Consider the following 23,721-nt stretch of genomic DNA (forward strand, 5'->3'; position numbering starts at 1 on the left):
GGAACCAAGACTCCCAGGGCTTTGGACCATTTTCATACATTAACATCAATGCTTCGTTTGTTTAAAAATGTAGTTATTTAAATTGTCAGTTCAGTGTTGTTGAATACATTAAACTTACAAAAGAGAAAATATGGAGCACAAGCTTGAAATTCATTTGGAACTGCTGAAGCAGCACTCTGTACAGACAAGTCACATTTACTTTCAAGTAGAGTAACAAAAAGCCTGGCAGCCTCAACACTGCAAAGCAACTTTATTTTGTTGTGTTTGTTGAGCTTCATTTCCTCCCTCCCGTTCCTAGTTTAAGATTTGCATATTAAGCAACAAGTTTTCTAACTGAATAACAGAAGTGTTTAAGAGAGTGGAATTTTGCAAATGATTCCATCCTGAAGGAAGTAAAACAATTGTTTTAACATGTCACAGCTTTTAACTTGGACACCAAAAGGGTTTTTGTTTTTTAAATAAAGCTTGCTTTTTTCCCCCCACAGAAGTATTACTTCCTGGCCCAGGGTTCCTGCAGGAGCTTATTGTTTTGTTTAATTTGTAAGGGGCAGGATGTAGGATTAGGATATCTCTGCTCTTTATATGTATACACTTTAAAGATGAGTTAACACAGATAGAATTGTCAATTTTAGAGCTAGAAAGAAACTAAAAACTGATCTAATTTAATATTTTAATTTATGTTTGACCCTCCCTGACTCCCTCAGCACAGTGGTCTACATATAGTTACTGCTTAGCAACTGGTTTTGGTTTACAGATTTATTTATCAAATTTAGTTTGATTATATCATAACAATACCTGCCCTCTGGTTAAAAGACTCCAGCCCATTAATTACATCCATTTATCTCTGATGAGCTCAGCCCCACCCCTCCCTATCTCATAGCCCTGCTACTGAGACACTATCACTTTCATCTTTTCAACCTGTATCCTTTGGTGATTCATTTTGCTCTTTCCATCCCTAGTCTTTAAGGGTATATGCTTGTGGGGGTGCCTTTGTCACCTAGCCTTTTCAGGTCAATCTGTATCCTGTGAAGTAGAACATAAGTAAACTTGGTTCCTAGAAATAAACTATCTACAGTGAGGCTTCTGTAAGAGCTCCTGAAAACCACAGATGTATATGCTTAATTACATTTAATATACTGGAAAATACTGGGGAAAAGTCAGCTTCAAGTCAACAAACAACCTTTAGGACTTTGTTACAGGAAGGGGGACCCTTTTTAGGGCCTGAGAGTGAGCGCTTATGTAACACTTGGAAATGAATTGTCCAAGGAGACACGTGCTGACAAAGCAAGAGACTTCATTGGTAAGGGGTACCTGGGTGGGGAGCGGGAAGGCAAGGGAAGCCCGGAGGAGTGCTCTGCCATGTGCTTTCAGTCTCAGGTTTCATGGTGCTGGGATTAGTTTCCGGACTCAGGGTGCATTGCTCAGCCAAGAGGGATTCCAGCAAGGAGGATTCAGACAGGTTGGTAGGATTTGTGGTGTCTCCTTTTGACTTTTCCCGAATTCTTCTGATTGGTGGTAGCTTGTTCCTTACCAAGACCTCCTGTCATAAAATAACTCACGCAAATGGTTACAGTGGTGCCTGGTCAGGGTGGGTGGTTTCAGTCAGTGTTTCCCCTAACAGCTTCTGTCTTTTATATATTAAATTGGTTCTGAAAACTAATATATGAAGCTGATAGTTTGGGTTTTGGGGTTTTTGTTTTTGTTTTGTTTTTTGTTTTGTCCTGGGGTATAACCAATTAACAATGTTTCAGGTGAACAGCAGAGGGGCTCAGCCATACATAGAGCTGACAGTTTTATATCAAATATATTTTTTATTTAAACTGCGTTATAACCTCACTATTTCATTCTTAAAAGATTCAGTTCAGTTCAGTTCAGTCACTTAGTTGTGTCCGACTCTGCAACCCCATGAATCGCAGCACGCCAGGCCTCCCTGTCCATCACCATCTCCCGGAGTTCACTCAGACTCACGTCCATCAAGTCCGTCCGTGATGCCATCCAGCCATCTCATCCTCAGTCGTCCCCTTCTTCTCCTGCCCCCAATCCCTCCCAGCATCAGAGTCTTTTCCAATGAGTCAACTCTTCATATGAAGTGGCCAAAGTATTGGAGTTTCAGCTTTAGCATCATTCCTTCCAAAAGAACACCCAGGGCTGATCTCCTTCAGAATGGACTGGTTGGATCTCCCTGCAGTCCAAGGGACTCTCAAGCGTCTTCTCCAACACCACAGTTCAAAAGCATCAATTCTTCAGCACTCAGCCTTCTTCACAGTCCAACTCTCACATCCATACATGACCACTGGAAAAACCATAGCCTTGACTAGGCGGACCTTAGTTGGCAAAGTAATGTCTCTGATTTTGAATATGCTGTCTAGGTTGGTCATAACTTTTCTTCCAAGGAGTAAGCGTCTTTTAATTTCATGGCTGCAATCACCATCTGCAGTGATTTTGGAGCCCAAAAAGTCTGACACTGTTTCTACTGTTTCCCCATCTATTTCCATGAAGTGATGGGACTGGATGCCATGATCTTCATTTTCTGAATGTTGAGCTTTAAGCCAACTTTTTCGCTCTCCTCTTTTACTTTCATCAAGAGGCTTTTTAGCTCCTCTTCGCTTTCTGTCATAAGGGTGATGTCATCTGCATATCTGAGGTTATTGATATTTCTCCCGGCAATCTTGATTCCAGCTTGTGTTTCTTCCAGTCCAGCGTTTCTCATGATGTACTCTGCATATAAGTTAAATGAGCAGGGTGACATTAAAAGATTAGCAGTCTGAAAGTCTTGGAAATCCCATTTGCTGTTAATCACTTAAGAGTCATTCTAATATCAAGAGAACAGTGACTTCATTTGATGTCTTTAGAGGCAGACACATTAAAGTAGTCTACAAATAGTTATTTCTTATTTTGGGTCTTCTCGGAAACTCCTGGAACTTGATTAACTGACAGCAGTTGACCATATCAGATGTCAACCAAAGCTTACCAGCTGGAAAACATACTTGCACACAGAACTTAGTTCACTGATGCCCTTATTTGTCATTTAGTTGCTAAATCATGCCCAACTCTTGTGACCCCATGAACTGTAGCCCACTGGGCTCCTCTCTTTGTGGGTTTTCCCAGGTAAGAATACTGGAGGGGGTTGCCATTTCCTTTTCCAAGGGATCTTCCCGACCCAGAGATTGAATCGTCCGGCATTGGCAAGCAGATTCTTTACCACTGAGCCACCTGGGAAGCAATGCCTTTATAATGAACGTTAAAGAAAGGCTTTTGTCTAAATGGTATAGTGTATGGGTGACCTTTTTTTTCTTTTTAGAATAAGGGAAGAATTCAGATAATGTAACCTGGATTTCATAATCCTAAGGTGGATTAAATTCAGTCACAATCTTATCGATAGACCTGATTTTAACCTTTTTCTTTTGTTTTTGTTTTGGCTGCTTGCAGCCCAGGGGTACTGGGCTCTCTGACCAGGGATTGAACCGGGGCCCATCAGGCCTATGGCAGTGAAAGCGCTGAGTCCCAACCACTGAATCACCAAGGAATTCTCAAGATCTGATTTTACTCTTGATTCAGGTTTGACTATTAACCAGGACTTCCCTGGCTGCTCAATCAGTAAAGAATCTGCCTGCATTGCAGGAGACCTGGGTTCAATCCCTCAGTCAGGAAGATCCCCTGGACAAGGGAATGGCTACCCACTCCAGTACTCATGCTTGGAGAATTCCAAGGACAGAGGAGCCTGGTGGGCTATAGTCCATGGGGTCACAAAGAGTCAGACATGACTGAGCAACTTTCACTATTTCACTATCGTGATGTGACTTTGATTTCTTTTCCTTTTTTTGAATTTATTTATTTATTTATTTGGCTGTACCAGATCTTAGTTACAGTGTGCAGGATCTTTAGTTGCAACATGTGGGATCTAGTTCCTTGACCAGGAATCAGACCCAAGCCCCCTGCATTGGGAACATGGAGTTAGCCACTGGACCACTAGGGAAGACTTGAGTTCTTTTTTAAACCAGAAAAGAACATGTAACTATTTTTAATCCATTTTAAAAACTGCATTTTATATAATTAGTAATGTGTGGGAAAAGATGGTTTCATAATAGAGCTGTTGCAAATTATAAAGCCTTTAACTGGTTATATACAAGTGAATGAAGCCAATTTTATACAATAGGTTTAACATGTGCTACTTAAGTTGCAATTATTTAACTTTTGGCACTACTTACATGTTAAGGTATCTTGCCTGAGTAAGAATAAATGTGTTAATAGCAGTTGCTACCTTATGAAAAAGGAAAATTCTCATGACTCTCTGTGGTGAAAGATGATAAGCTTTTAATTTTTGTGGCTGGTTGATAAGATAATTAATTTTCTTAGGAACATGATTTCTTGATATGTCAGTCAGCTTATCTTTTTTTATGTGATTTTGCTATACTTCTAAGGTAGTTCAGAAATCATGCTCTTTCTTTAGTCTAAAGCACACGTCCTTTCTAACAGAAAGCCAGCAGTACAATCTTATATTCAAAGTACCAGTTTTAAAAGAAGAAAATCAAGAACAGAAAAATTTTGCTTTGAAAATTATCTGCTCTATTCATGAATAATAATAGATCAGGTAAAGTTGTAATGTAAATTCTAAAGAACTTTCAGAACTTTTTTTGTAAAAGACGGGTTGATTTTTTTCTTCATCCTTCAAAATCCTTTTCTTAAAAAGTCCACACATGCCAGAAGTTTCTAAGTGCTATTTTTATCTAAAATTTTCAATGGCTTCCTATTTCCAACTATGTCCAATATTAATTCTGCCTCCCAGTTCCTCCTGTTATTTCCCACCACTTCTCAATATATATGCTCCAGATGGGGTAGTCTCTCCATATCTACAGTGGCCTCATTTTTTAATTTTAAAATAAAAATCTTAAAGATACATAAAAAAATACTATGCCATATCATTTTATAGGCTAACTTACAGGAAAGAACTGCTGTGTAAATTGTGTTCATGCCAACTGAAGCCAGCAATATCCATGTTCTGTACAAATGAAGATTTCATTGTAGTTTGAAAAGTGACCTGCTAAGCAAGTTATTTGGTGGTACTTGGCAGTTACTTACTTCTTAAATACTTACTTCTTAAGTCTGTGCTGCTCAAGCAGACTTACTGAATCCTATTTTCATCTATATAGAGGCAGCAGTTAACTAATAGTACAATAGTTTCCATACTAGGGAAAATGTTTCTGTGTACAGTTCTCATATTTATCAGATTAGATACCTGTTTGATTCAGATATCAGTTAACATACTACATTATTAACTCTGACTGGAACACTATGGTTTTATAAAGTCATCTACTAATAAATTGTCATTCTTAGATTGCTCTTTGCAGTACTTTAGTTAAATATGAGGCCTGATTATCCTGAACCAACCTCAAAGTTCATGTTTTATGTAATTGTGAACAAGCATTCTTTATTACTAGTATTAAAAATACAGAAAATTAAATCCAGAAGTGTACATGAGTCTAAAGCTTTATACAGTAAAACAAATGTCAGAAATTTACTTTTAACAAACTTTAAAGTGATATTATTAATTCGAATTTTATGGTTTTTAATATTTGCTTTTATTTTCTTTAAAAATTCACCTTGAGGGGGAGTTCTGTAACAGTCCAAAGGTAGAACTACTCGCTTTCATTAACAAGGGACCAGGTTCAATCTCTGGTCTGAAAACTAAGATAATCCCACAGGCCGTGCAGCACAGCCAAAAAAAAAACAGACTGTAAAAATTCACTTCGATTTAAAAGTAAGGGCTATGACAATAAGGCATTTACTTCTACTAATTTTATATTTGTATGTATTTAAGTAAAATGATAAAATTAAGTGTTCGCTGAAGGTCCCTGATATTGTAAAGAGAGACCACTGATCTATGCCACATTGAGTAGTGCTTAATTCTTACCAAGCTTACTGTGAATTTAAAATTCCCGGGATTTTGATGAAGAAAATTGAGGTCACAAAATAAGTTATCGTAGAACTACTAAGATGATGTAGAAACCAAACTGAAGTGCCAGGGAAAATGGGGTGTAATAAGGAGCCCAGAGACTTGGCTCCTTACTAATTAGGCACATGACTTCATAAGTTGTTTACTTGTATGTTAGTTTTATTTCATTCTTCACAGCTAAAACCCTTCTTTAAACATCTTTATTTCAGCTTGCCTGAGAAATACTAAAGTCTGAGGTTGGATGTAGTGCTAATTCACTGTAATTGAAGGAAGTTACTTGACACATAAACCAAGCTCGTGCCTGCCTTAGAATTGGAGTGCAGATTTTTATTAAGGTAGTTTATTATTTTTAAAAATATATGCACAGTTGATGTTGAGGGGGAGGGGTAAAGGGGGTAAATAGGAGTAATGTAGAAATTGTTTTGAAAAATATGAAATAATGCCTGCCTAAAATTATAATTTAGGTCATCACCTAGCTTTCAGCTCTCAACTTTATCCCTACTATTAACAAGTAACAGCATGTATCAATATAGTGTAGGATATCTTACATTTTAGACCTTTATTGTGACAATCTAGTATAATAAAGCTTAAGGGCTTTTGAAGGGCTTAAATCTGTAGTTTTTCAGTTCAGTTCAGTTCAATTACTCAGTTGTGTCTGACTCTTTGTGACCCCATGAATCGCAGCATGCCAGGCCTCCCTGTCCATCACCAACTCCCGGAGTTCACTCAAACTGATGTGCATTGAGTCGGAGATGCCATCCAGCCATCCCATCCTGGGTCGTCCCCTTCTCCTCCTGCCCCCAATCCTTCCCAGCATCAGAGTCTTTTCCAATGAATCAACTCTTCGTATGAGGTGGCCAGAATACTGGAGTTTCAGCTTCAGCATCAGCCCTTCCAATGAACACCCAGGACTGGTCTCCTTTAGGATGGACTGGTTGAATCTCCTTGCAGTCTGAGGGACTCTCAAGAGTCTTCTCCCAAATACACAGTTCAAAAGCATCAATTCTTCGGCACTCAGCTTTCTTCACAGTCCAACTCTCACATCCATACATGACTACTGGAAAAACAAAATAAAAGGTAAAAATCACTATTCATACAAAGCTTATTTTGCTAACATTCCATCATTATCTTGTGTATATTAAGATTATATGGATAATGATGGGATACTGTTCGGTGACCTCTATAACGGGTGCCTTAGATTTTGGGGGGGAGGAGTGGGGCATCCCTAAATGGGCATGCCATAGATTTTTTTTAAAGAAAGGCCATGGAAAAAAGCTCCCTCCCCTACACACATATACCTGGACTTTTATTGCATGTGAAATAATATTTTTAATATTTAAGAAACTTAATCTACAATTAAAATTTAGTATGGTGATTGCTCTTGCTCTATCTTGCCAAGCTTTCCAGTGGCTACCATGAATTTTTATGTTTATGGGATGCACCCCTGTAAAGGTTCAGTGTAGTGATCACCAGTAGCTTCCCTATCTCATGTACAGGGGAAATAACAGATTTGCTTGTAACAGTAGCAGCAATAACAGCTTACTATTACTGTATATTCAGTATGAAGCAGCAAAGTACAGTACTTGGATTTTTCCTCTTGAGCCTCATAACAGCACTGTGAGGTATAGATACCCTTTTGTCTTTTTTTTTCCCTCTTGTCTATTCATTTTACAGATAAGAGCCTCGTTACTTAAAATACTAAGGTCTCTGATTCTAGGCTCATGCTTTTCCTGTGTCATCCTGCCTCTCTAAGATTGTATAAAGATACCGTTCAGTGCCCTCCACAATATATATAGCTCACTTAGAATACAACTTTAATGTCATTGAAATGTGTTGGTGACTGGGAAAAGGAAGCCCTATTGCTTTTTTGCCTCAAAAATACATTTCTGGAGTATGCAGTCTATTCTGGTATACATCCTCAAAAGTAGATAGCTGTTTTATTTCTTGAGGGTGATAGTGACTTTTGTTTATTGTCCTCAAGTTATTGAGAACCAAAACTGATGAAAAATAATAATTTTGGTTTTAAAGAGTATAGCTGATACTAAAGTAATAAAAAAGACTTTTGTGTTGAGTCATAAATTCATGCTAGAGACAGTTCCAAAGGAGGAATTAAATGTTTTTCTAGCCATCAATAATATTAATGAGCTTATCTCCTCTAGCATAAAGCAGTAGTTGCCATTCATAAAGCAGAAATCACCCAGTACCTTAAAAGCATGCAGTAAAAACAGTAGGGAAGAAGGGGTCGAGAGTTTCATGTTTGCAAAGACAGTTATTTTTTTTGAATAATTTCAATATAAAAATATTTGATAGCTATAAGTATAAATATGAGGCCTAAAGCTCACTAGGCAAATTTACATCTGTTTTTGCTTAATCTTTTGGCTTTTCCTTATCATCATCGGGCTTCCCTGGTGGCTCAGATGGTAAAGAATCCACCTGCAATGCAGGAGACCTGGGTTCGATCCCTGGGTTGGGAAGATTCCCCTGGAGAAAGAAAACAGCTACCTACTCCAGTATTCTTGCCTGGAGAATCCCACAGACAGAGGAGCCTGGCAGGCTACAGTCCATGGAGTCACAAAGAGTCGGACACAACTAAGCAACTTTCACTTCACTTCACTTAGCAGCAGCAGCACTGCCACACAGGGCGTTTTACATGTTCTTTTCACTCTTGTAAGAAATAAAACACAGTCACTCAACAAAGCATGTATGTGATATATGGAACTGATGTGGAAATTAAACCACACTCAGAATCTAAAATAAGAATTTATCCTTTACCAAGATTCTGGACTTGGGAAGGAAATGAAAGAGTTTAGCTGGGTAACTAATGCTGTTCCTTAACATATTAGGCCCTTTGTAACGTACTTGTACTGATAGAATTGCTCTGTTGTCAGCAAGGGAAGAGATCTCGGACTTTGTGGTATGGGTGTCCTTTTGGGTTAACTTTTTGTAGAGTGGTGCTAATATTCAGTCAGTTCTGTTGTTGTAATAAATACTTTCCTAAAAATCACCATGCTATGCAAAATTATGCAATAAAAACCTCAAGATTCGTGCAGAAAATAGGTATACAGCACAGCGGTCAAAAATACCAGTGATACAGTTTTATAAAAAGAACCTAATTTTTTTTTAACCATAAAATAGTTTTATACATATTGAATGTTGAGAGTTACATAAGTATTTCATTTTATCTTTAAAAAGACTCACTATTTCTGAGTGGAAGTGGATATCAGAAGAGTTGCAGCTTGTAAATTGTTATGTAATGGTACAAGAAAGGCTGTCTGAAACCAGAAGGAAAGTTAGACTGGCTGATGTGAATGAGGGTGGCTTATAACACAGGTAGATGATTGAGGTGTGTATGTTTTATGTATTCCTGTTTGGCTAAGTTCACCTGAGTACAGTTTCTGCGTTGACCTAGTATTTCTCACTGATGAAATCTGGTATTGGCAAACACAAGTTCTCATTATTCTCAGATTGATATTTAATACATCAGTTGTGCATTGCATGTGTGCTCAGATGCATCCGACTCTTTGCAATCCTAGGGACTACAGCCTGCCAGGCCCTTCTGTCCATGATATTCTCTAGGCAAGAATACGGAGTGGGCTGCTATTTCCTCCTCCTCCAGGATCTTCCCAACCCAGGAATGGAACCCTCAAATCCTGTGTCTCTTGCATTGCAGGAGGATTCTTTACCACCGAGCCACCGGGGAAATCCCAATACATCAATTGGTTAGAGTTAATTCAAGTTTTCAAAACAAGTGTTAAAGCAAAACTATACCCTTAAAAGAGATAATGATGCTTGCACAGTGAGTGGGTCCAAATGTAAGAATCTCATCTGTTTGCTCCTGCTTATGTGTGGAGGTAAGAAAAAGAAACAAGTGGAAAATGGCTTCAAAGTTTCTAGTTTGAGAAACTATATGGAAAAGACACCATCAGTCTGGAATCAATTCCCAGGGTGGGCTGGGACTAAAACACAATTCACTCTTCAGAGCTGGGATGGGCTCACCTTCCCTTAGAACACCTGACCAGGTAAAGGTGAAAACTGAGCTGGATGGGGCCCAGTTAGCAGTGAATAAGGGGAGACGGATTTGGACAGTGTCTCCTAAACTTGCTTAGATGATGTTGAGGTAATCGGAGAGAAGTTCCAGCCTTTTGAGTTCATGAAAGCCAGAGACTGAAATGTTTTACTGAAACCATTTTCTTTTTCTGGCTTGATAGAATTCTGTTCCTCCTATTCCAAGTCATTGTCTCATTTTAAATGTTTTCAAGTGACTACCATATGGAAAAAGTTGGCCTTGAAATTTCTTACTTTTCCTCCACCATCTTCGCCATTGCTTCACTTTAATAACTCACTGCTGTGGCCACAGGCTTGATTTTGCTTGTTAGAATTTCATTTTGAACTCCAGTATCTGTTCTCTGTGTGGGTTTCCCAGGTGTCTCAGTGGTAAAGAATTCACCCGCCAATGCAGGGAGACACAGGAGACACGGGTTCAGTCCCTGGGTCAGGAAGATACTCTGGAGGAGGAAAATCTCCCCACTTTCTTCCAGTTTTTTCTGTCCCCTTTTGACTTCACACAACCCCAGTTCCATTCCTAGAACTACTTTCACTGCATCCTTATCCACTGTTCTCTTTGTTTCTTTTGCCCTGCATGTTCTTTACTAACTCCGTGTCCCATATACTACTGTTGCCATAATCTAACACCAGGCTTAAAGAGTGTATTGTGTGTTTATGGCTGAACAATTGATTTTTATTCCTCAGCTGGGCCTAGGAGACTATATTCTACTTTATAATGAAAGTAGAGGTTTATAGGTTGCTTCTATTTTCATTATTTCGCTGAACTCTTCAGGATTTCATTCCTCTTTATCCCTTGTTTCCGAGTATAACTATAATAAGAAAATAAAAATTTGGAAAATTCTGTGGGTTCCATTGCTGAATATATTCTTCTGTATGTTAGGCACTTAGTCTTGTCTGACTCTTTCCAATTCCATGGACTGTGGCCTGCCAGCCTCCTCTGTCCATGGGATTCTCCAGGCAAGAATACTGGAGTAGGTTGCCATGCCCTTCTCCAGAGGATCTTCCCAACCCAGGGATTGAACTTGGGTCTCCCACATTGCAGGCAGATTCTTTACCTTTTGAGCTACCAGGGAAACCCCAATATATTATTAGCCTTCTGTTATGACTGAAAACATATTAGCAGCAACATATAAATTTTAATGGATTCTGATACATATTTAAATAAATAAATAATCCTTATAGATTTTTTTGCTTTAGAAATTTGAGGATCAGTGAAGCATGAGGTAATTCAAATGAATATTTAGTAACATTCACTTTGGCAGACTAGCAGTTTAGTTAGTAAGCCAACTAAAGATTCTGCTAGAATCTATGGTTTGGAAAATAGCATAGCAGAAAATATGCTCATGAGGAAAAGTCCATTTCTAATCCCTATTTAATTTTCATTCTTAGATTTTTATATTATATATTAAATGCTTGTAATTATCTTTAGTACGCAGGGAGTGCCTAAGGACTGTTTATTTATTCTCAAGGTGTTTCCATCTTGAATACTGCAAAGATATTGGACATTTAAAACATGTGAACTCCCACACAAAAAAGTGGGAGAAAAATGATATTTATATGTTAATTCCATGAGGCCCTACATTTAACTCTATTCCCTCTGGCCATATACCAGGTGGAAAAAAGCAAGGACTCCACTATTAAAAATATCAAATCAGATTGTTCCAGCTGGGGTTTCCTAATCATTTAAAAGGCAAACTATGAGGTCACTTTTAATATCTTAAGTAGATAACTATCTTAGCATTTACTTAAGATATTAAATCTTAGGTGCTTATTTTTGCCTTACTGACTAGATTGTACCACTAGCAGTTTCTAGCATTTTAGTATTTTCCTTAAGAGCAACATTAACAATATGGGGTCAGTTGTTTTCCCCATATTATCTTTCCTGGGAATATCCAATTCATCAATATACTAATCCGAAAAGTTGACTCATTAATTGGATTTAAGTGTCACAGGACTCTTCAACACATTATTTTAATCACTTTGTTGGAAGGATCAATTTTCTCATGGTTGAATGCATATAGAAATGAAACAACTAAATGAGTTATATAGGAAGGTTGGCACATCTCATTCCCTAGAGGTCTTTAAGAACAGATTCTTAATTGTGTATCCGAAATGGTTTGAGATCTTTAAATGAAATTTATCTGGAAGCAGGAAGATGGGATACCCATCTAAGCCAATGTTTCTGGATCCCCATCTTATGTTGACATTAATGTCCTAATATTTAGTAGCTGGAGTTAGAACTGAGGCAAGTCATCCCTTTTTTTTCTTTTTAAAACTACGGTTTATTTAGTGACATTTTAAAATAATGAAAGAGTAATCTGTATTAGTTATGATTGAGTCTTGTAAAGGCAAGTTTTTTTAAAGGCAGCCCTGTAGGCCTTTTTGTATTGACTGCTTTTAACAACTGGAGTAAATGTAAACACAGGTTTTTGAAGTTTAAAATTAAAATCATAGTGACTCAGTGCAGAAGCCTACAGTTCATTTAAAGAACAGATGTTAAAAATTCTATTTTGCTATTTATGTTTATGTAACCCAGCAGCAGCATAAAGATGTTTGGATTCTGAAGAAAAAAAAAAAAGTCTTTTCAGGCTGTAATATTTGTTAAAAAAAAAATGTGTTTTATTTTCTTTTTCTTCGTATTAGTCATTGTGGTTAGGTTATTTATTGGTAGCTGGTGAGTCACAAGTGTGTTTCTCATTCTCTAGTGAGTCACCTAGCTACTTACAAGTTTGATTATTTTCTTTCCTTTCTAGATCTTTCACCTGAAAATAACTATTTTACTTAGTTAATAAGCTAAATCTTCAGTTTGCACATTAATTTTTAGAACTATAAATAGCAAAATAATACTCAGAAGAAGGTTCATTGATTTAGAAAATTTACCTCTGCTCTGGTCCAGGCATTCTGCTGGGCTTAGTTATTTAGTGACACTAAATAACACATAGTAATCACACAAGGAACTTAATTTAGGGAGAGGACAAAAAATAAACAACTTCATGAAGAGACATGTTACAGGTCCTGTGATGAAAGTATTTCTATACATCATCTAAGCTGAGGCCCAGACACTGGTGGGCATTTGGGAACCTCTGGAGCATCCTGTAGATTAATTGATGGACATAGGCTGGGTTGCACACTGTTCTAGATTGCAGCCCTTTGAACAACTGTGCTTAGATGGTTTATACCTCTTTGTTGGAATGAGGTATTTAACTATTGGATCAGAAACAGACCTTCTATATCTAGTCCTGTCCAGCTCAAAACTTGTATTGAAAACCTTGATAAATAAGTGCTTTAAAAGTAGGTTAAAAATCTGGTGTCACTAGATCCCAGTTTATGGGATTAATTCTAAGTTATTAAGTAATAACTTAATGTTGTCTTATACAAAGATTCTGATGAATATATGTTGAGGCTGGCAACAGCAGGACCTCAGGATACATCAGCATTACCAGAAAAGGCAGCGTGACTCAGGCATTTTGAAAACTATTTGTGAAGGGCATGTTATTTCCACTTTCTTTTACACAAGCTATAAAGGAATCTGGCAGCTCATGAGCTTCTAAGAATGAGAATGAATTATTTCAAAGTGAGCTGACAATGCATTCTGGAGTATTTAAATTTGGAGGCTGATATGTGAGTCTGTAACAGAACTGTTTAGTGCAGTAATCTGTACATGATCTTACTAGCTGCATGATCTTGGGCTAATTACTTGACCTTTCAGTCTCAGTTTTTTCAACTATAAAATGGTAGTATACCTACCCTGTAGGCCTTTGTGAGGTTTAAGCAAGATGATATATGTGTAAAGCACTTCACATGGGAACTAGAACATAAACGGAAGTTGCTAATAATGGAACTAATGGAAATAATACTTTCCATGGAAATAATGTTATGTTAGATATTTATATGTATTAAGATCAATTGCATTGAAGCTATAGAGATAAAACTGCTTCCTCAAACTTAAAAAATACGGAGAAAAGGAACAAAACTACTGTAGATGCATTATATATTTTTTGTAAATGAGAAAAAATGTACAGAAGTATAGAAAGCAGTGATTAGAGGAAGAGGTAGTTCAGTATATGATAGGGAACCTGAATTTTTAAATTTACATATTATTGAACATTGCAGTTTTTAACAGTAAGTATGTTCTTTTATATATAGAAATAATGTTTAAAAAATAACTTAAAACTGTAAGAGCAAACCCTGCCATCTCCCCATCCCTTGCTGGTGAGAGGCATTGTGAATTGCGGGTGATTCTTTTTTTGTTCTCCAAAAGGATTTGCCAGAACCAGCACCTCACAGTGGGACCCAGCAACAAAAAATGGGTGAAGTACTTCTTTACCAGATCTATTTCTCCACTATTTATATGCAAGATCAGGATCTCTCTGACTCAGTTGCTGCTGCTGCTGCTAAGTCTATTCAGTTGTGTCTGACCCTTTGCGACCCCATAGATGGCAGCCCACCAGGCTCCCCCATCCCTGGGATTCTCCAGGCAAGAACACTGGAGTGGGGTGCCATTTCCTCCTCCAGTGCATGAAAGTGAAGTCACTCGGTGTGTCTGACTCCTAGCGACCCCATGGACTACAGCCCACCAGGCTCCTCCGCCCATGGGATTTGCCAGGCAAGAGTACTGGAGTGGGTTGCCATTGCCTTCTCCGTCTGACTCAGCTACATGCTGTTAAATACATTTTCACCTGCAAATCATCTACCTGTTCCAACAGCCTTTTCTCAGTTGTGATTCTTGTATCCTATCCCAGTGACCTCCAAAGTGTGATTTGCTCAAAAATACCCGCTAAAGGAAAGAAAATAATCCTTTCCTTCCTTTCTTTTTTATCTAAGAGTTATAGGAAAAACTATAATAGTTTTTCTAATAGTTAATTTATAGATAAACACTGGACCTATCACTTGGATTGCACCTCATGAGGTCACACACATGCCACCTCTAGCATGTGAGGTCTCTAAAGGAAGACTGCAGGATTCCAGGAATACAGAGGAGCAAACAGTGGTACCCCAACTCTCTGGTTCACTTTCAGCATATTACAGTTTACTGTGTCTGGTTAAATGGTTTGGGAGATTATATTTATTTATATTTATTAAGATAATAAACTGACCATCACGCAGTAGACAAGTGGCTTAAAATGATTTCTTCCAAGAGACTCTGTTGAGTTCAGTTGCTCAGTCGTGTCCGACTCTTTGCGACCCCATGGACTGCAGCATGCGAGGCTTCCCTGTCTGTCACCAACTCCAGGAGCTTACTCAGACTCATGTCCATTGAGTTGGTGATGCCATCCAACCTTCTCATCCTCTGTTGTCCCCACTTCTCCTGCTTTCAGTCTTTCCCAGCATCAGGGTCTTTTCCAATGAGTCATTTCTTTGCATCAATTGGCCAAAGTATTGGAGTTTCAGCTTCAGCATCAGTCCTTCCAGTGAATATTCAGGACTTATTTCCTTTAGGATTGACTGGTTTGATCTCCTTGAAGTCCAAGAGACTCTCAAGAATCTTCTCCAATACCACAGTTCAAAAGCATCAGTTCTTCAGCACAAGTGTTAATGCTGACACTTCTACTGATAATGGGAAATCTTTGTATCAGCCGCATGATACAAAAAAAGCATTGTTTTTTTCTAATGATAATCCAATCATATCTGACAAGATTTTCATACTCCCCTAGCTAGATAGAAATTATCAGGAAACTATGTGAAGTATGGATTTGCTACTACTAATTATGGATCACTGTTGCTAATTATATATCTCACCCTAAATATATATTTGCCTAAAGATAGCATATTGAAAAGCAGAGACATTATTTTGCCAACAAAGGTCCATCTAGTCAAGGCTATGGTTTTTTCAGTGGTCATGTATGGATGTGAGAGTTGGACTGTGAAGAAAGCTGAGTGCCGAAGAATTGATGCTTCTGAACTATGGTGTTGGAAAAGACTCTGGAGAGTCCCTTGGACTGCAAGGAGATCCACCCAGTTCATTCTAAAGATCAGCCCTGGGTGTTCTTTTGGAAGGAATGATGCTAAAGCTGAAACTCCAGTACTTTGGCCACCTCATGCGAAGAGTTGACTCATTGGGAAAGACTCTGATGCTGAGAGGGATTGGGGGCAGGAGGGAGAGGGGACGACAGAGGATGAGATGGCTGGATGGCATCACAGACTCGATGGACGTGAGTCTGAGTGAACTCCGGGAGTTGGTGATAGACAGGGAGGCCTGGCGTGCTGCGATTCATGGGGTCGAAAAGAGTTGGACACGACTGAGCGACTGAACTGAACTGAACTGAGTGTGTAGCTGTTAACCCTATAGCTTATGTATTTAAATATTCTCTCCTTTTTGAAACACGTTACATCCTTGCACCTCTAATGCCATTCAGTTGTTTTGTTTAAGTCTCTTCTCTACCCCCCAGAGTTCTATTATGATCTTTAGCATTTCTGAAACAAGAGGGATAAGTGAAACTTGCCCCCCAAAAAAACTGATTGGTGTGACAGAACCAAAAAATAATTCCAGATAAGTTGTTTTGATTGTTTTAGGCTGTTCTGATTTTGAAATGTGTTTATAACCCCTCCCTCCCTCCCCTGAGCAGTCAATTTGAAGAGGCCACTATTCACTTGCATGGATAAATTCTACTGTACACAATCCTAATGCTTCATAGTCAAATTTTGTGTATCTGCTTTTTTAAAAATCTCTTCACAGTGCATAATACCCACTATAGGTTTGCAAAGTGTATGTGATGGTACACAACATTAAAGAATAAGGCATAACTCAGTAGTGCATTATATTAGACTATGAAGCTAGCTTCTTCCTTCAAGTACTAAAACTATTTTGACAACCTTAACAGAATCGTTGAAGCCTATTTTATACATTCTTCGTGTTTAACTTTTTCTTAATGACACAGGGCCATTATTCTGAACTTCAGTTACTATGCAAGGTTATAAGATGGTGTTTGGTGCTTTCATGTCTTTGTTTTTTAATATATTTTCTTCAGTAGTCAGTTGTTAACTTAACACAACAGCTGTACCTACTTCTAATAGTTCCAACAGACATTTTTTTAGTTTGTTGCTTCTTGTGTAATGTGGTTTTAGTCCCTGAGTCAAGTCCGACTCTTGCTACCCCATGGACTGTAACCCACCAGGCTCCTCTGTCCATGGGATTTCCCAGGCAAGAATGCTGGAGTGGGTAGCCACCATTCCCTTCTCCAGGGGATCATCCCACCCAGGAATCAAACCCAGGTCTCCTGCATTGCAGGCAGATTCTTTACCAACAGAGTGAAGCCCCAGTGTCATATAATGTAGACATGACAACTTACAATCACAAATGATAGAACTGTGGGTAATGAGGGTATTCCTATGGCTGATGGGGAGGCCCTAAATAACAAACTATATGACAGTCATGTTGGAAAGATGGGATTTTATTCCTTCAGATAACTGATACTTTTTTTTTTTTTCCCACAAGCTGTGTTCTATAATTGTTTGAGTTACCCATACATTATATCATTTGTTTTAAAAAAAACTTGAAAAACTCACAAAACTTGATGCACTTGTTTTAGTCACTCAGTCGTGTCCAATTCTTTGCAACCCCATGGACTGTAGCCGACCAGGCTCTCTCCATGGAATTCTTTAGGCAAGAATACTGGAGTGAATTGCCATTCCCTTCTCCAGGGAAACTACACAACCCAGAGATGGAACCCAGGTCTCCTGCATTGCAGGCGGATTCTTTACCATCTCAACCACCCATAGTCCACCTAAAATATTTTTATAAAACACTTTATATGAAGAATGGTGATTTTTACAATTTTTTTTTTTTTCTAAAGACAGTTTAAATTAGAAGTTCAGATCCTGGATAAAAGGAGTTAGAAGTAAATTAATTAAATTGAATGGCTGACAGTTCTTAATGTATGACATAAAGTCTGTTCTGCCTATTAAGATATTTCTAATATCAAGGCTCTATTAACTTTATTTGTAGAGTGATTCCCTATATTCCGGGGCAGAAGGGTAGTTGGAAAATGAAGTATAAAAAAAAAATGATGTGATAGTGGGTTTTGGGAGGTGATGGTAATAATAAAAAATGGCTGACTTAGCTCTTGAAAAGATATATTTAATTTACTTCATCTATTTCTCCTATAATAAAGTAGTTCCCAGGAGTTCCTCTACTTCTATGCCTGCCATATCCTTTATAAAAACCAAGGCTTTTAGTTGCCTGTTAGACATAACGCTCTTTCAGAGTACAAAACACAGTGACATATTAGTTTCAAAATGTAAAGCAAACTTTAATAGGATCTCTTTATGGAAGCAGTCAAGCTGTAGTTTATATACAAGATAGTATTAAGCCATCTTAATACACAGTGTCAGATGAAATCATGTTAAATAGACTTTTTCTACAAAGTGGAATATTGCAATTAACTTATTCAAGTATTCCAGTCTCTCTTGTATTGACTCTATACATACAATACATGTTAGTTCAGCTCAGCTCAGTTCAGTCACTCAGTCGTGTCCAACTCTGCGACCGCATGGACAGCAGCATGCCAGGCCTCCCTGTCCATCACCAACTCCCAGAGTTTACTCAAACTCATGTCCATTGAGTTGGTGATGCCATCCAACCATCTCCTCTTGTCGTTCCCTTCTCCTGCCCTCAGTCTTTCCCAGCATCAGGGTATTTTCATATGAGTCAGCTCTTCGCATCAGGTGGCCAAAGTACTGGGAGTTTCAGCTTCAACATCCATCCTTCCAATGAACACCCAGGACTGATCTCCTTTAGGATGGACTGGTTGGATCTCCTTGCAGTCCAAGGGACTCTCCAGAGTCTTCTCCAATACCACAGTTCAAAAGCATCAATTCTTCAGCACTCAGCTTTCTTTATCATCCAACTCTCATATCCATACATGACTACTGGAAAAACCATAGCCTTGACTAGACAGACCTTTGTTGACAAAGTAATGTCTCTGTTTTTTAATATGCTATCTAGGTTGGTCATAACTTTTCTACCAAGGAGTAAGCGTCTTTTTATTTCATGGCTACAGTCACCATCTGCAGTGATTTTAGAGCCCCCAAAAATAAAGTCTGCCACTATTTCCACCGTTTCCCCATCTATTTGCCATGAAGTGATAGGACCAGATGCAGTGATCTTAATTTACTGAATGTAGAGCTTTAAGCCAACTTTTTCACTCTCTTCTTTCATTTTCATCAAGAAGCTCTTTAGTTCTTCTTCACTTTCTGCCGTAAGGGTAGTGTCATCTGCATATCTGAGGTTATTGGTATTTCTCCCAGCATTCTTGATTCCAGCTTGTGTTTCTTCTGGCCCAGTGTTTCTCATGATGTACTCTGCATAGAAGTTGAATAAGCAGGGTGACAATATACAGCCTTGACGTACTCCTTTTCCTATTTGGAACCAGTCTGTTGTTCCACGTCCAGTTCTAACTGTTGCTTCCTGACCTGCATACAGATTTCTCGAGAGGCAGGTCAGGTGGTCTGTATTCCCATCTCTTTCAGAATTTTCCACAGTTTCTTGTGATCCACACAGTCAAAGGCTTTGGCATAGTCAATAAAGCAGAAATAGATGTTTTCTGGAACTCTCTTGCTTTTTTGATGATCCAGTGGACGTTGGCAATTCGATCTCTGGTTCCTTTGCCTTTTCTAAATCCAGCTTGAACATCTGGAAGTTCATGGTTCACGTATTGTTGAAGTCTGGCTTGGAGAATTTTGAGCATTACTTTGCTAACGTGTGAGATGAGTGCAGTGTGCGTGAGTTTGAGCCTTCTTTGGCGTTGCCTTTCTTTGGGATTGGAATGAAAACTGACCTTTTCCAGTCCTGTGGCCCCTGCTGAGTTTTCCAAATTTGCTGGCATATTGAGTGCAGCACTTTCACAGCATCATCTTTCAGGATTTGAAATAGCTCATCTGGAATTCCATCACCTCCACTAGCTTTGTTCATAGTGATGCTTTCTAAGGCACACTTGACTTCACATTCCAGGATATCTGGCTCTAGGTGAGTGATCCCACCTTCGTGATTATCTGGGTCATGAAGATCTTTTTTGTATAGTTGTTCGGTGTATTCTTGCCACCCCTCTTAATATCTTCTGCTTTTGTTAGGTCCCTACCATTTCTGTCCTTTATTGAGCCCATCTTTGAATGAAATGTTCCCTTGGAATCTCTAATTTTCTTGAAGAGATATCTAGTCTTTCCTATTCTAAGCCCTCATATAAGCTTTTACTAGTTTTAACTAGCAAGTTCTAGTCTAACCCTTTTTGACAAATTTGATTCTTCTTTTAGTTTTGTTTTAATGTTTATTCTTCTGAATTTATTCATATGCATGAGTAAATAGGGACAGATAGATATAGATAAGGCCATAGAGATTAGAATGGAGTTATGTTATTATTATCTAAGTCTGCTCTTCTAGCACATAACTACTAGAAATAAAGGAAGGGCAAAAAAAAGTTTATTATGAGAATCTTCTATATGTAGTTAATCCTACCTTCTTTCTCATTTATTCAGTAGACCAATCTGTGATAGCAGAAGTTTAGCTTTGGCCCTAGTTTAGAAATAGGTTAGGTTTTCAGAGTTCTTTTGTCAGTTTATTACTAGAAATGATGTTTAAATGGTGGTAGTTTTCTAGTCTAGGTGATCAAATATTTTAGCACCTAACACTATTGATTCAGTGAACTAAAGGTAGTCCTAATTTCAGGTCCTGGATAAAAGGAATCATCTGGTTACTTTTCAGAGAGAGAAAGAAGAGAAAACTGGTTTTTTGGATCAGACCTTTAGCTAGCCTTAGGCAGAGTGTATTTGACCACATTCCAGCTTCTTTTTGGAAGGACACTCACTTAGTGCTCAATCTTTAAGAGTAGATGTGTTTAACTTGGCTTGAAGAAAACATCCTGATAATGGAGTGCCTCCTACTAGGGAGTTGAAGGAGGTGAGATAAGAGAACCAAATGAGCCAGGGACGTAGCACACTGTCTCAGGGTGGGGTACTAGTTGGGGCAGGTCAGGTTACTCCATGACACAGTTCACTGATGAATAAGGAAGAGAGAACCTACCCCATAGTAACATGTAAGATAAGCAACAGAATTCTCACAAGCTCTGAATTACATACTCAGGTATCAAGTTAACCCATTGTGAACAAATAAAGCAACGGTAGGTGGCAGTCACATTATAGAAAGATTTCAGTGATCCTAGATTGCCAGTATTATGAGCCCTTTTAATAATAAACTGAAGCCTCTCTATCCCTTCTTTTCTCAGAGGAGTCTTATCTTAGTTCACCAACTACTTCTTTTACCATAGTAAGTTTTTCAGTTTCTTCAGTATATAAGATGTTTACTATAGATGTTAGGTGATAGGTCTAGTGCAGGAGATTTATGAGAGAGTGTAAAAGGTGTATATATATATGTTGATATTTTTAAGGTAGTTGATAACAGACATTATAGAATTCTAGGTAGTGCAGCAAAGTGAATTGGAAATTTTTCTGTCTTACTTTACGACACTTAATCTATTATATGATCCTTTTCCAACCCAAATGTTTGTTAAAATGGTTTGTAATATAAGTGGTTAGATTTCTAGAATCTTGTCAGATAGCTCCATAACTAATAAGGACCCAGTTCCTTATCCAAATGAATAGACTTCTTCTTATGAAGGTTAAATCTTTTTGTTGTTGTTTTGCTTTGTTTAGATTCTGGTCATCCGTCTTGCAGAAGTTTGTATAGGGGACTTGAGCCATGAGACCATAATACAAAAGTTAACTAGAGCTTATGATAGCAGATAAACAGGGAGTCCAGGACAGATTTTCCTAATCCATTTTTGCCCTTTCTATTATGCCAACTGCCCCAGGAAATCTACTATCTGTCAGTTGTCACTTTGGCATTTTTCTTCTTTCCTTCTCTTTTCAACTCACTTCTGTAGCTTCAGTTACCACCTGAGAGTTTTAGCTAATAGATTTACATGGGAATTTGCATTTAGCCACTTGAACTGCCATCGTACTGACGTCACTCACCAAGATCTGAAAGTTAAATTTTATCCTTTTCCACAAATGTACAGTGACATGTTCTGTCAGTACAAGAACATACACAGGAGGAGAGCTGATACATTTTGTATGGGAACCACCATTTTAGATTCCACTTTTTTTCCCTTGGTTATATACCAGAGACTAAAAAATAATCCGTTATCTCCAATTTTGAGTGTCTGGTATTCAAAATTCAAGTTTGTTATAGAATTAAATTGCTCAGGAGATACAGGTTTTTTTTACTCATAGTTTATATTTAGCTAGCTTCAGGTAGGCATTCAAAGTACACAATCCAATAGGGTATCTGCCACAAATCCAGTGACAGTGTGTACTCAGAAACTTTAGGCAATGAAGATTTCATTGTAGCACTCTAATGTCCTCTTATTGCCTTGAAATCTTTTCAGTTGGCCTTCTTCTATTATTCGGTGTATTTCTACATTAATGTACTTTATTACATACCAGTAACTGCACTTATTGAAGGCAATGTTTCTCTTTATGGGAAATGCTGATCTTAGTAAATTTTAACTGTGGGTAGGGAGATATTCTTTAATAAATAACTGAAAGACTTTTTCATAGTTCAGTGCTGGTCCTGTTATCTGTTATGTCTAGAGTATTTTATAAATGGTAACTAAATTATGGGATCTGGAAAATCATCTCTTCAAGAAATTTCAGAAGGTGTGCTACATGGTAGCTTATTATAAGTAGGTTAAAGCGTCTGGCTTTATCTCAAGTGGCTTACTATGTTAAAGAAGAATTTAATATATTCAGCTCTACTGGGAAACACCAAACAAGTTCTGACACCTCTGACAAGATGATTAAAGTTGGGAATGTTTTTCTTTTGACAGCATCAACAAAGAGAGCATCGTCGATGTGGAAGGCGTTGTGAGAAAAGTGAATCAGAAAATTGGAAGCTGTACACAACAAGATGTAGAGTTACATGTTCAAAAGGTAATTTTTTTCAAAATATAAAATTGTGTCCAGAAATAGATTTGAATAGTTCTTACGACTGTTGACATCAACTCTTTAATTAGTTGATATAAAATATTGAGATTTATAAATTGATTATTGACTCAACTAGTTTTTGTTATATAGCAAACCACCTCAATACTTAGCGACTTAAAACAACAAACATTTATTATTTGTTCATGATTCTGTGCAGTAAGGGAATTAGGGTCAGCATCTGGGATGCGTGATCTGTACCATGTGGTATATCAACTGGGCTCACTGATGTTCCTGGGACGTCTCTCCCTGTGACTCTCCTCATCCTGCAAGCTAGCCCAGGCTTGTTGACATGGTACATCTACCATAGCCATGTACAGGAAAGTACAAAATACATCTGAAAAGCTTTATTCACTATCATGAACCTATTTTGCTGTCAGCTTCTTTGAATGAAGATTGATTCATTGTACTAACTCTTATTAATCATTGTATTGCCTTATAATCATTGTATTTCTGGTATTTTACAGTATAGAGAAGACAAAAGAGATAATACTGTATCGGGCTTAGATTCCAGCAATAACTTTTTCACATAGGATTTATCCCGCATTTATTTTCTTAGACATACAAACTAAAAATGTTATAAGTGAATTCACATATATTTAGTATTTTTGAAATAACCCTGCAATCTTGAACCTACAGTCTCAGATCAAGACCTAGTTTGTATCCACAATATTCTTCATTGAATTTCTCTTATGGAATAGTCCTTTCCCACTCTAACCCATGGGTATGCG

General features: G+C 38.0%; 1 protein-coding gene across 1 annotated transcript in view; it reads left to right on the forward strand.

Annotated features, from left to right (window-relative positions):
- Positions 1–23,721, forward strand: part of DARS1 (aspartyl-tRNA synthetase 1) — a gene marked incomplete at its 5' end in the record, with an annotated part of 62,473 nt that overhangs the window by 15,378 nt on the left and 23,374 nt on the right. Inside the window, 1 exon segment of the mRNA NM_001161887.1 lies at positions 22,837–22,939. Within this exon segment, the coding sequence (NP_001155359.1) occupies positions 22,837–22,939 (103 nt within the window).

Source organism: Ovis aries, chromosome 2 (assembly GCF_016772045.2).
Source record: "Ovis aries strain OAR_USU_Benz2616 breed Rambouillet chromosome 2, ARS-UI_Ramb_v3.0, whole genome shotgun sequence".
Classification (NCBI taxonomy): domain Eukaryota; kingdom Metazoa; phylum Chordata; class Mammalia; order Artiodactyla; family Bovidae; genus Ovis; species Ovis aries.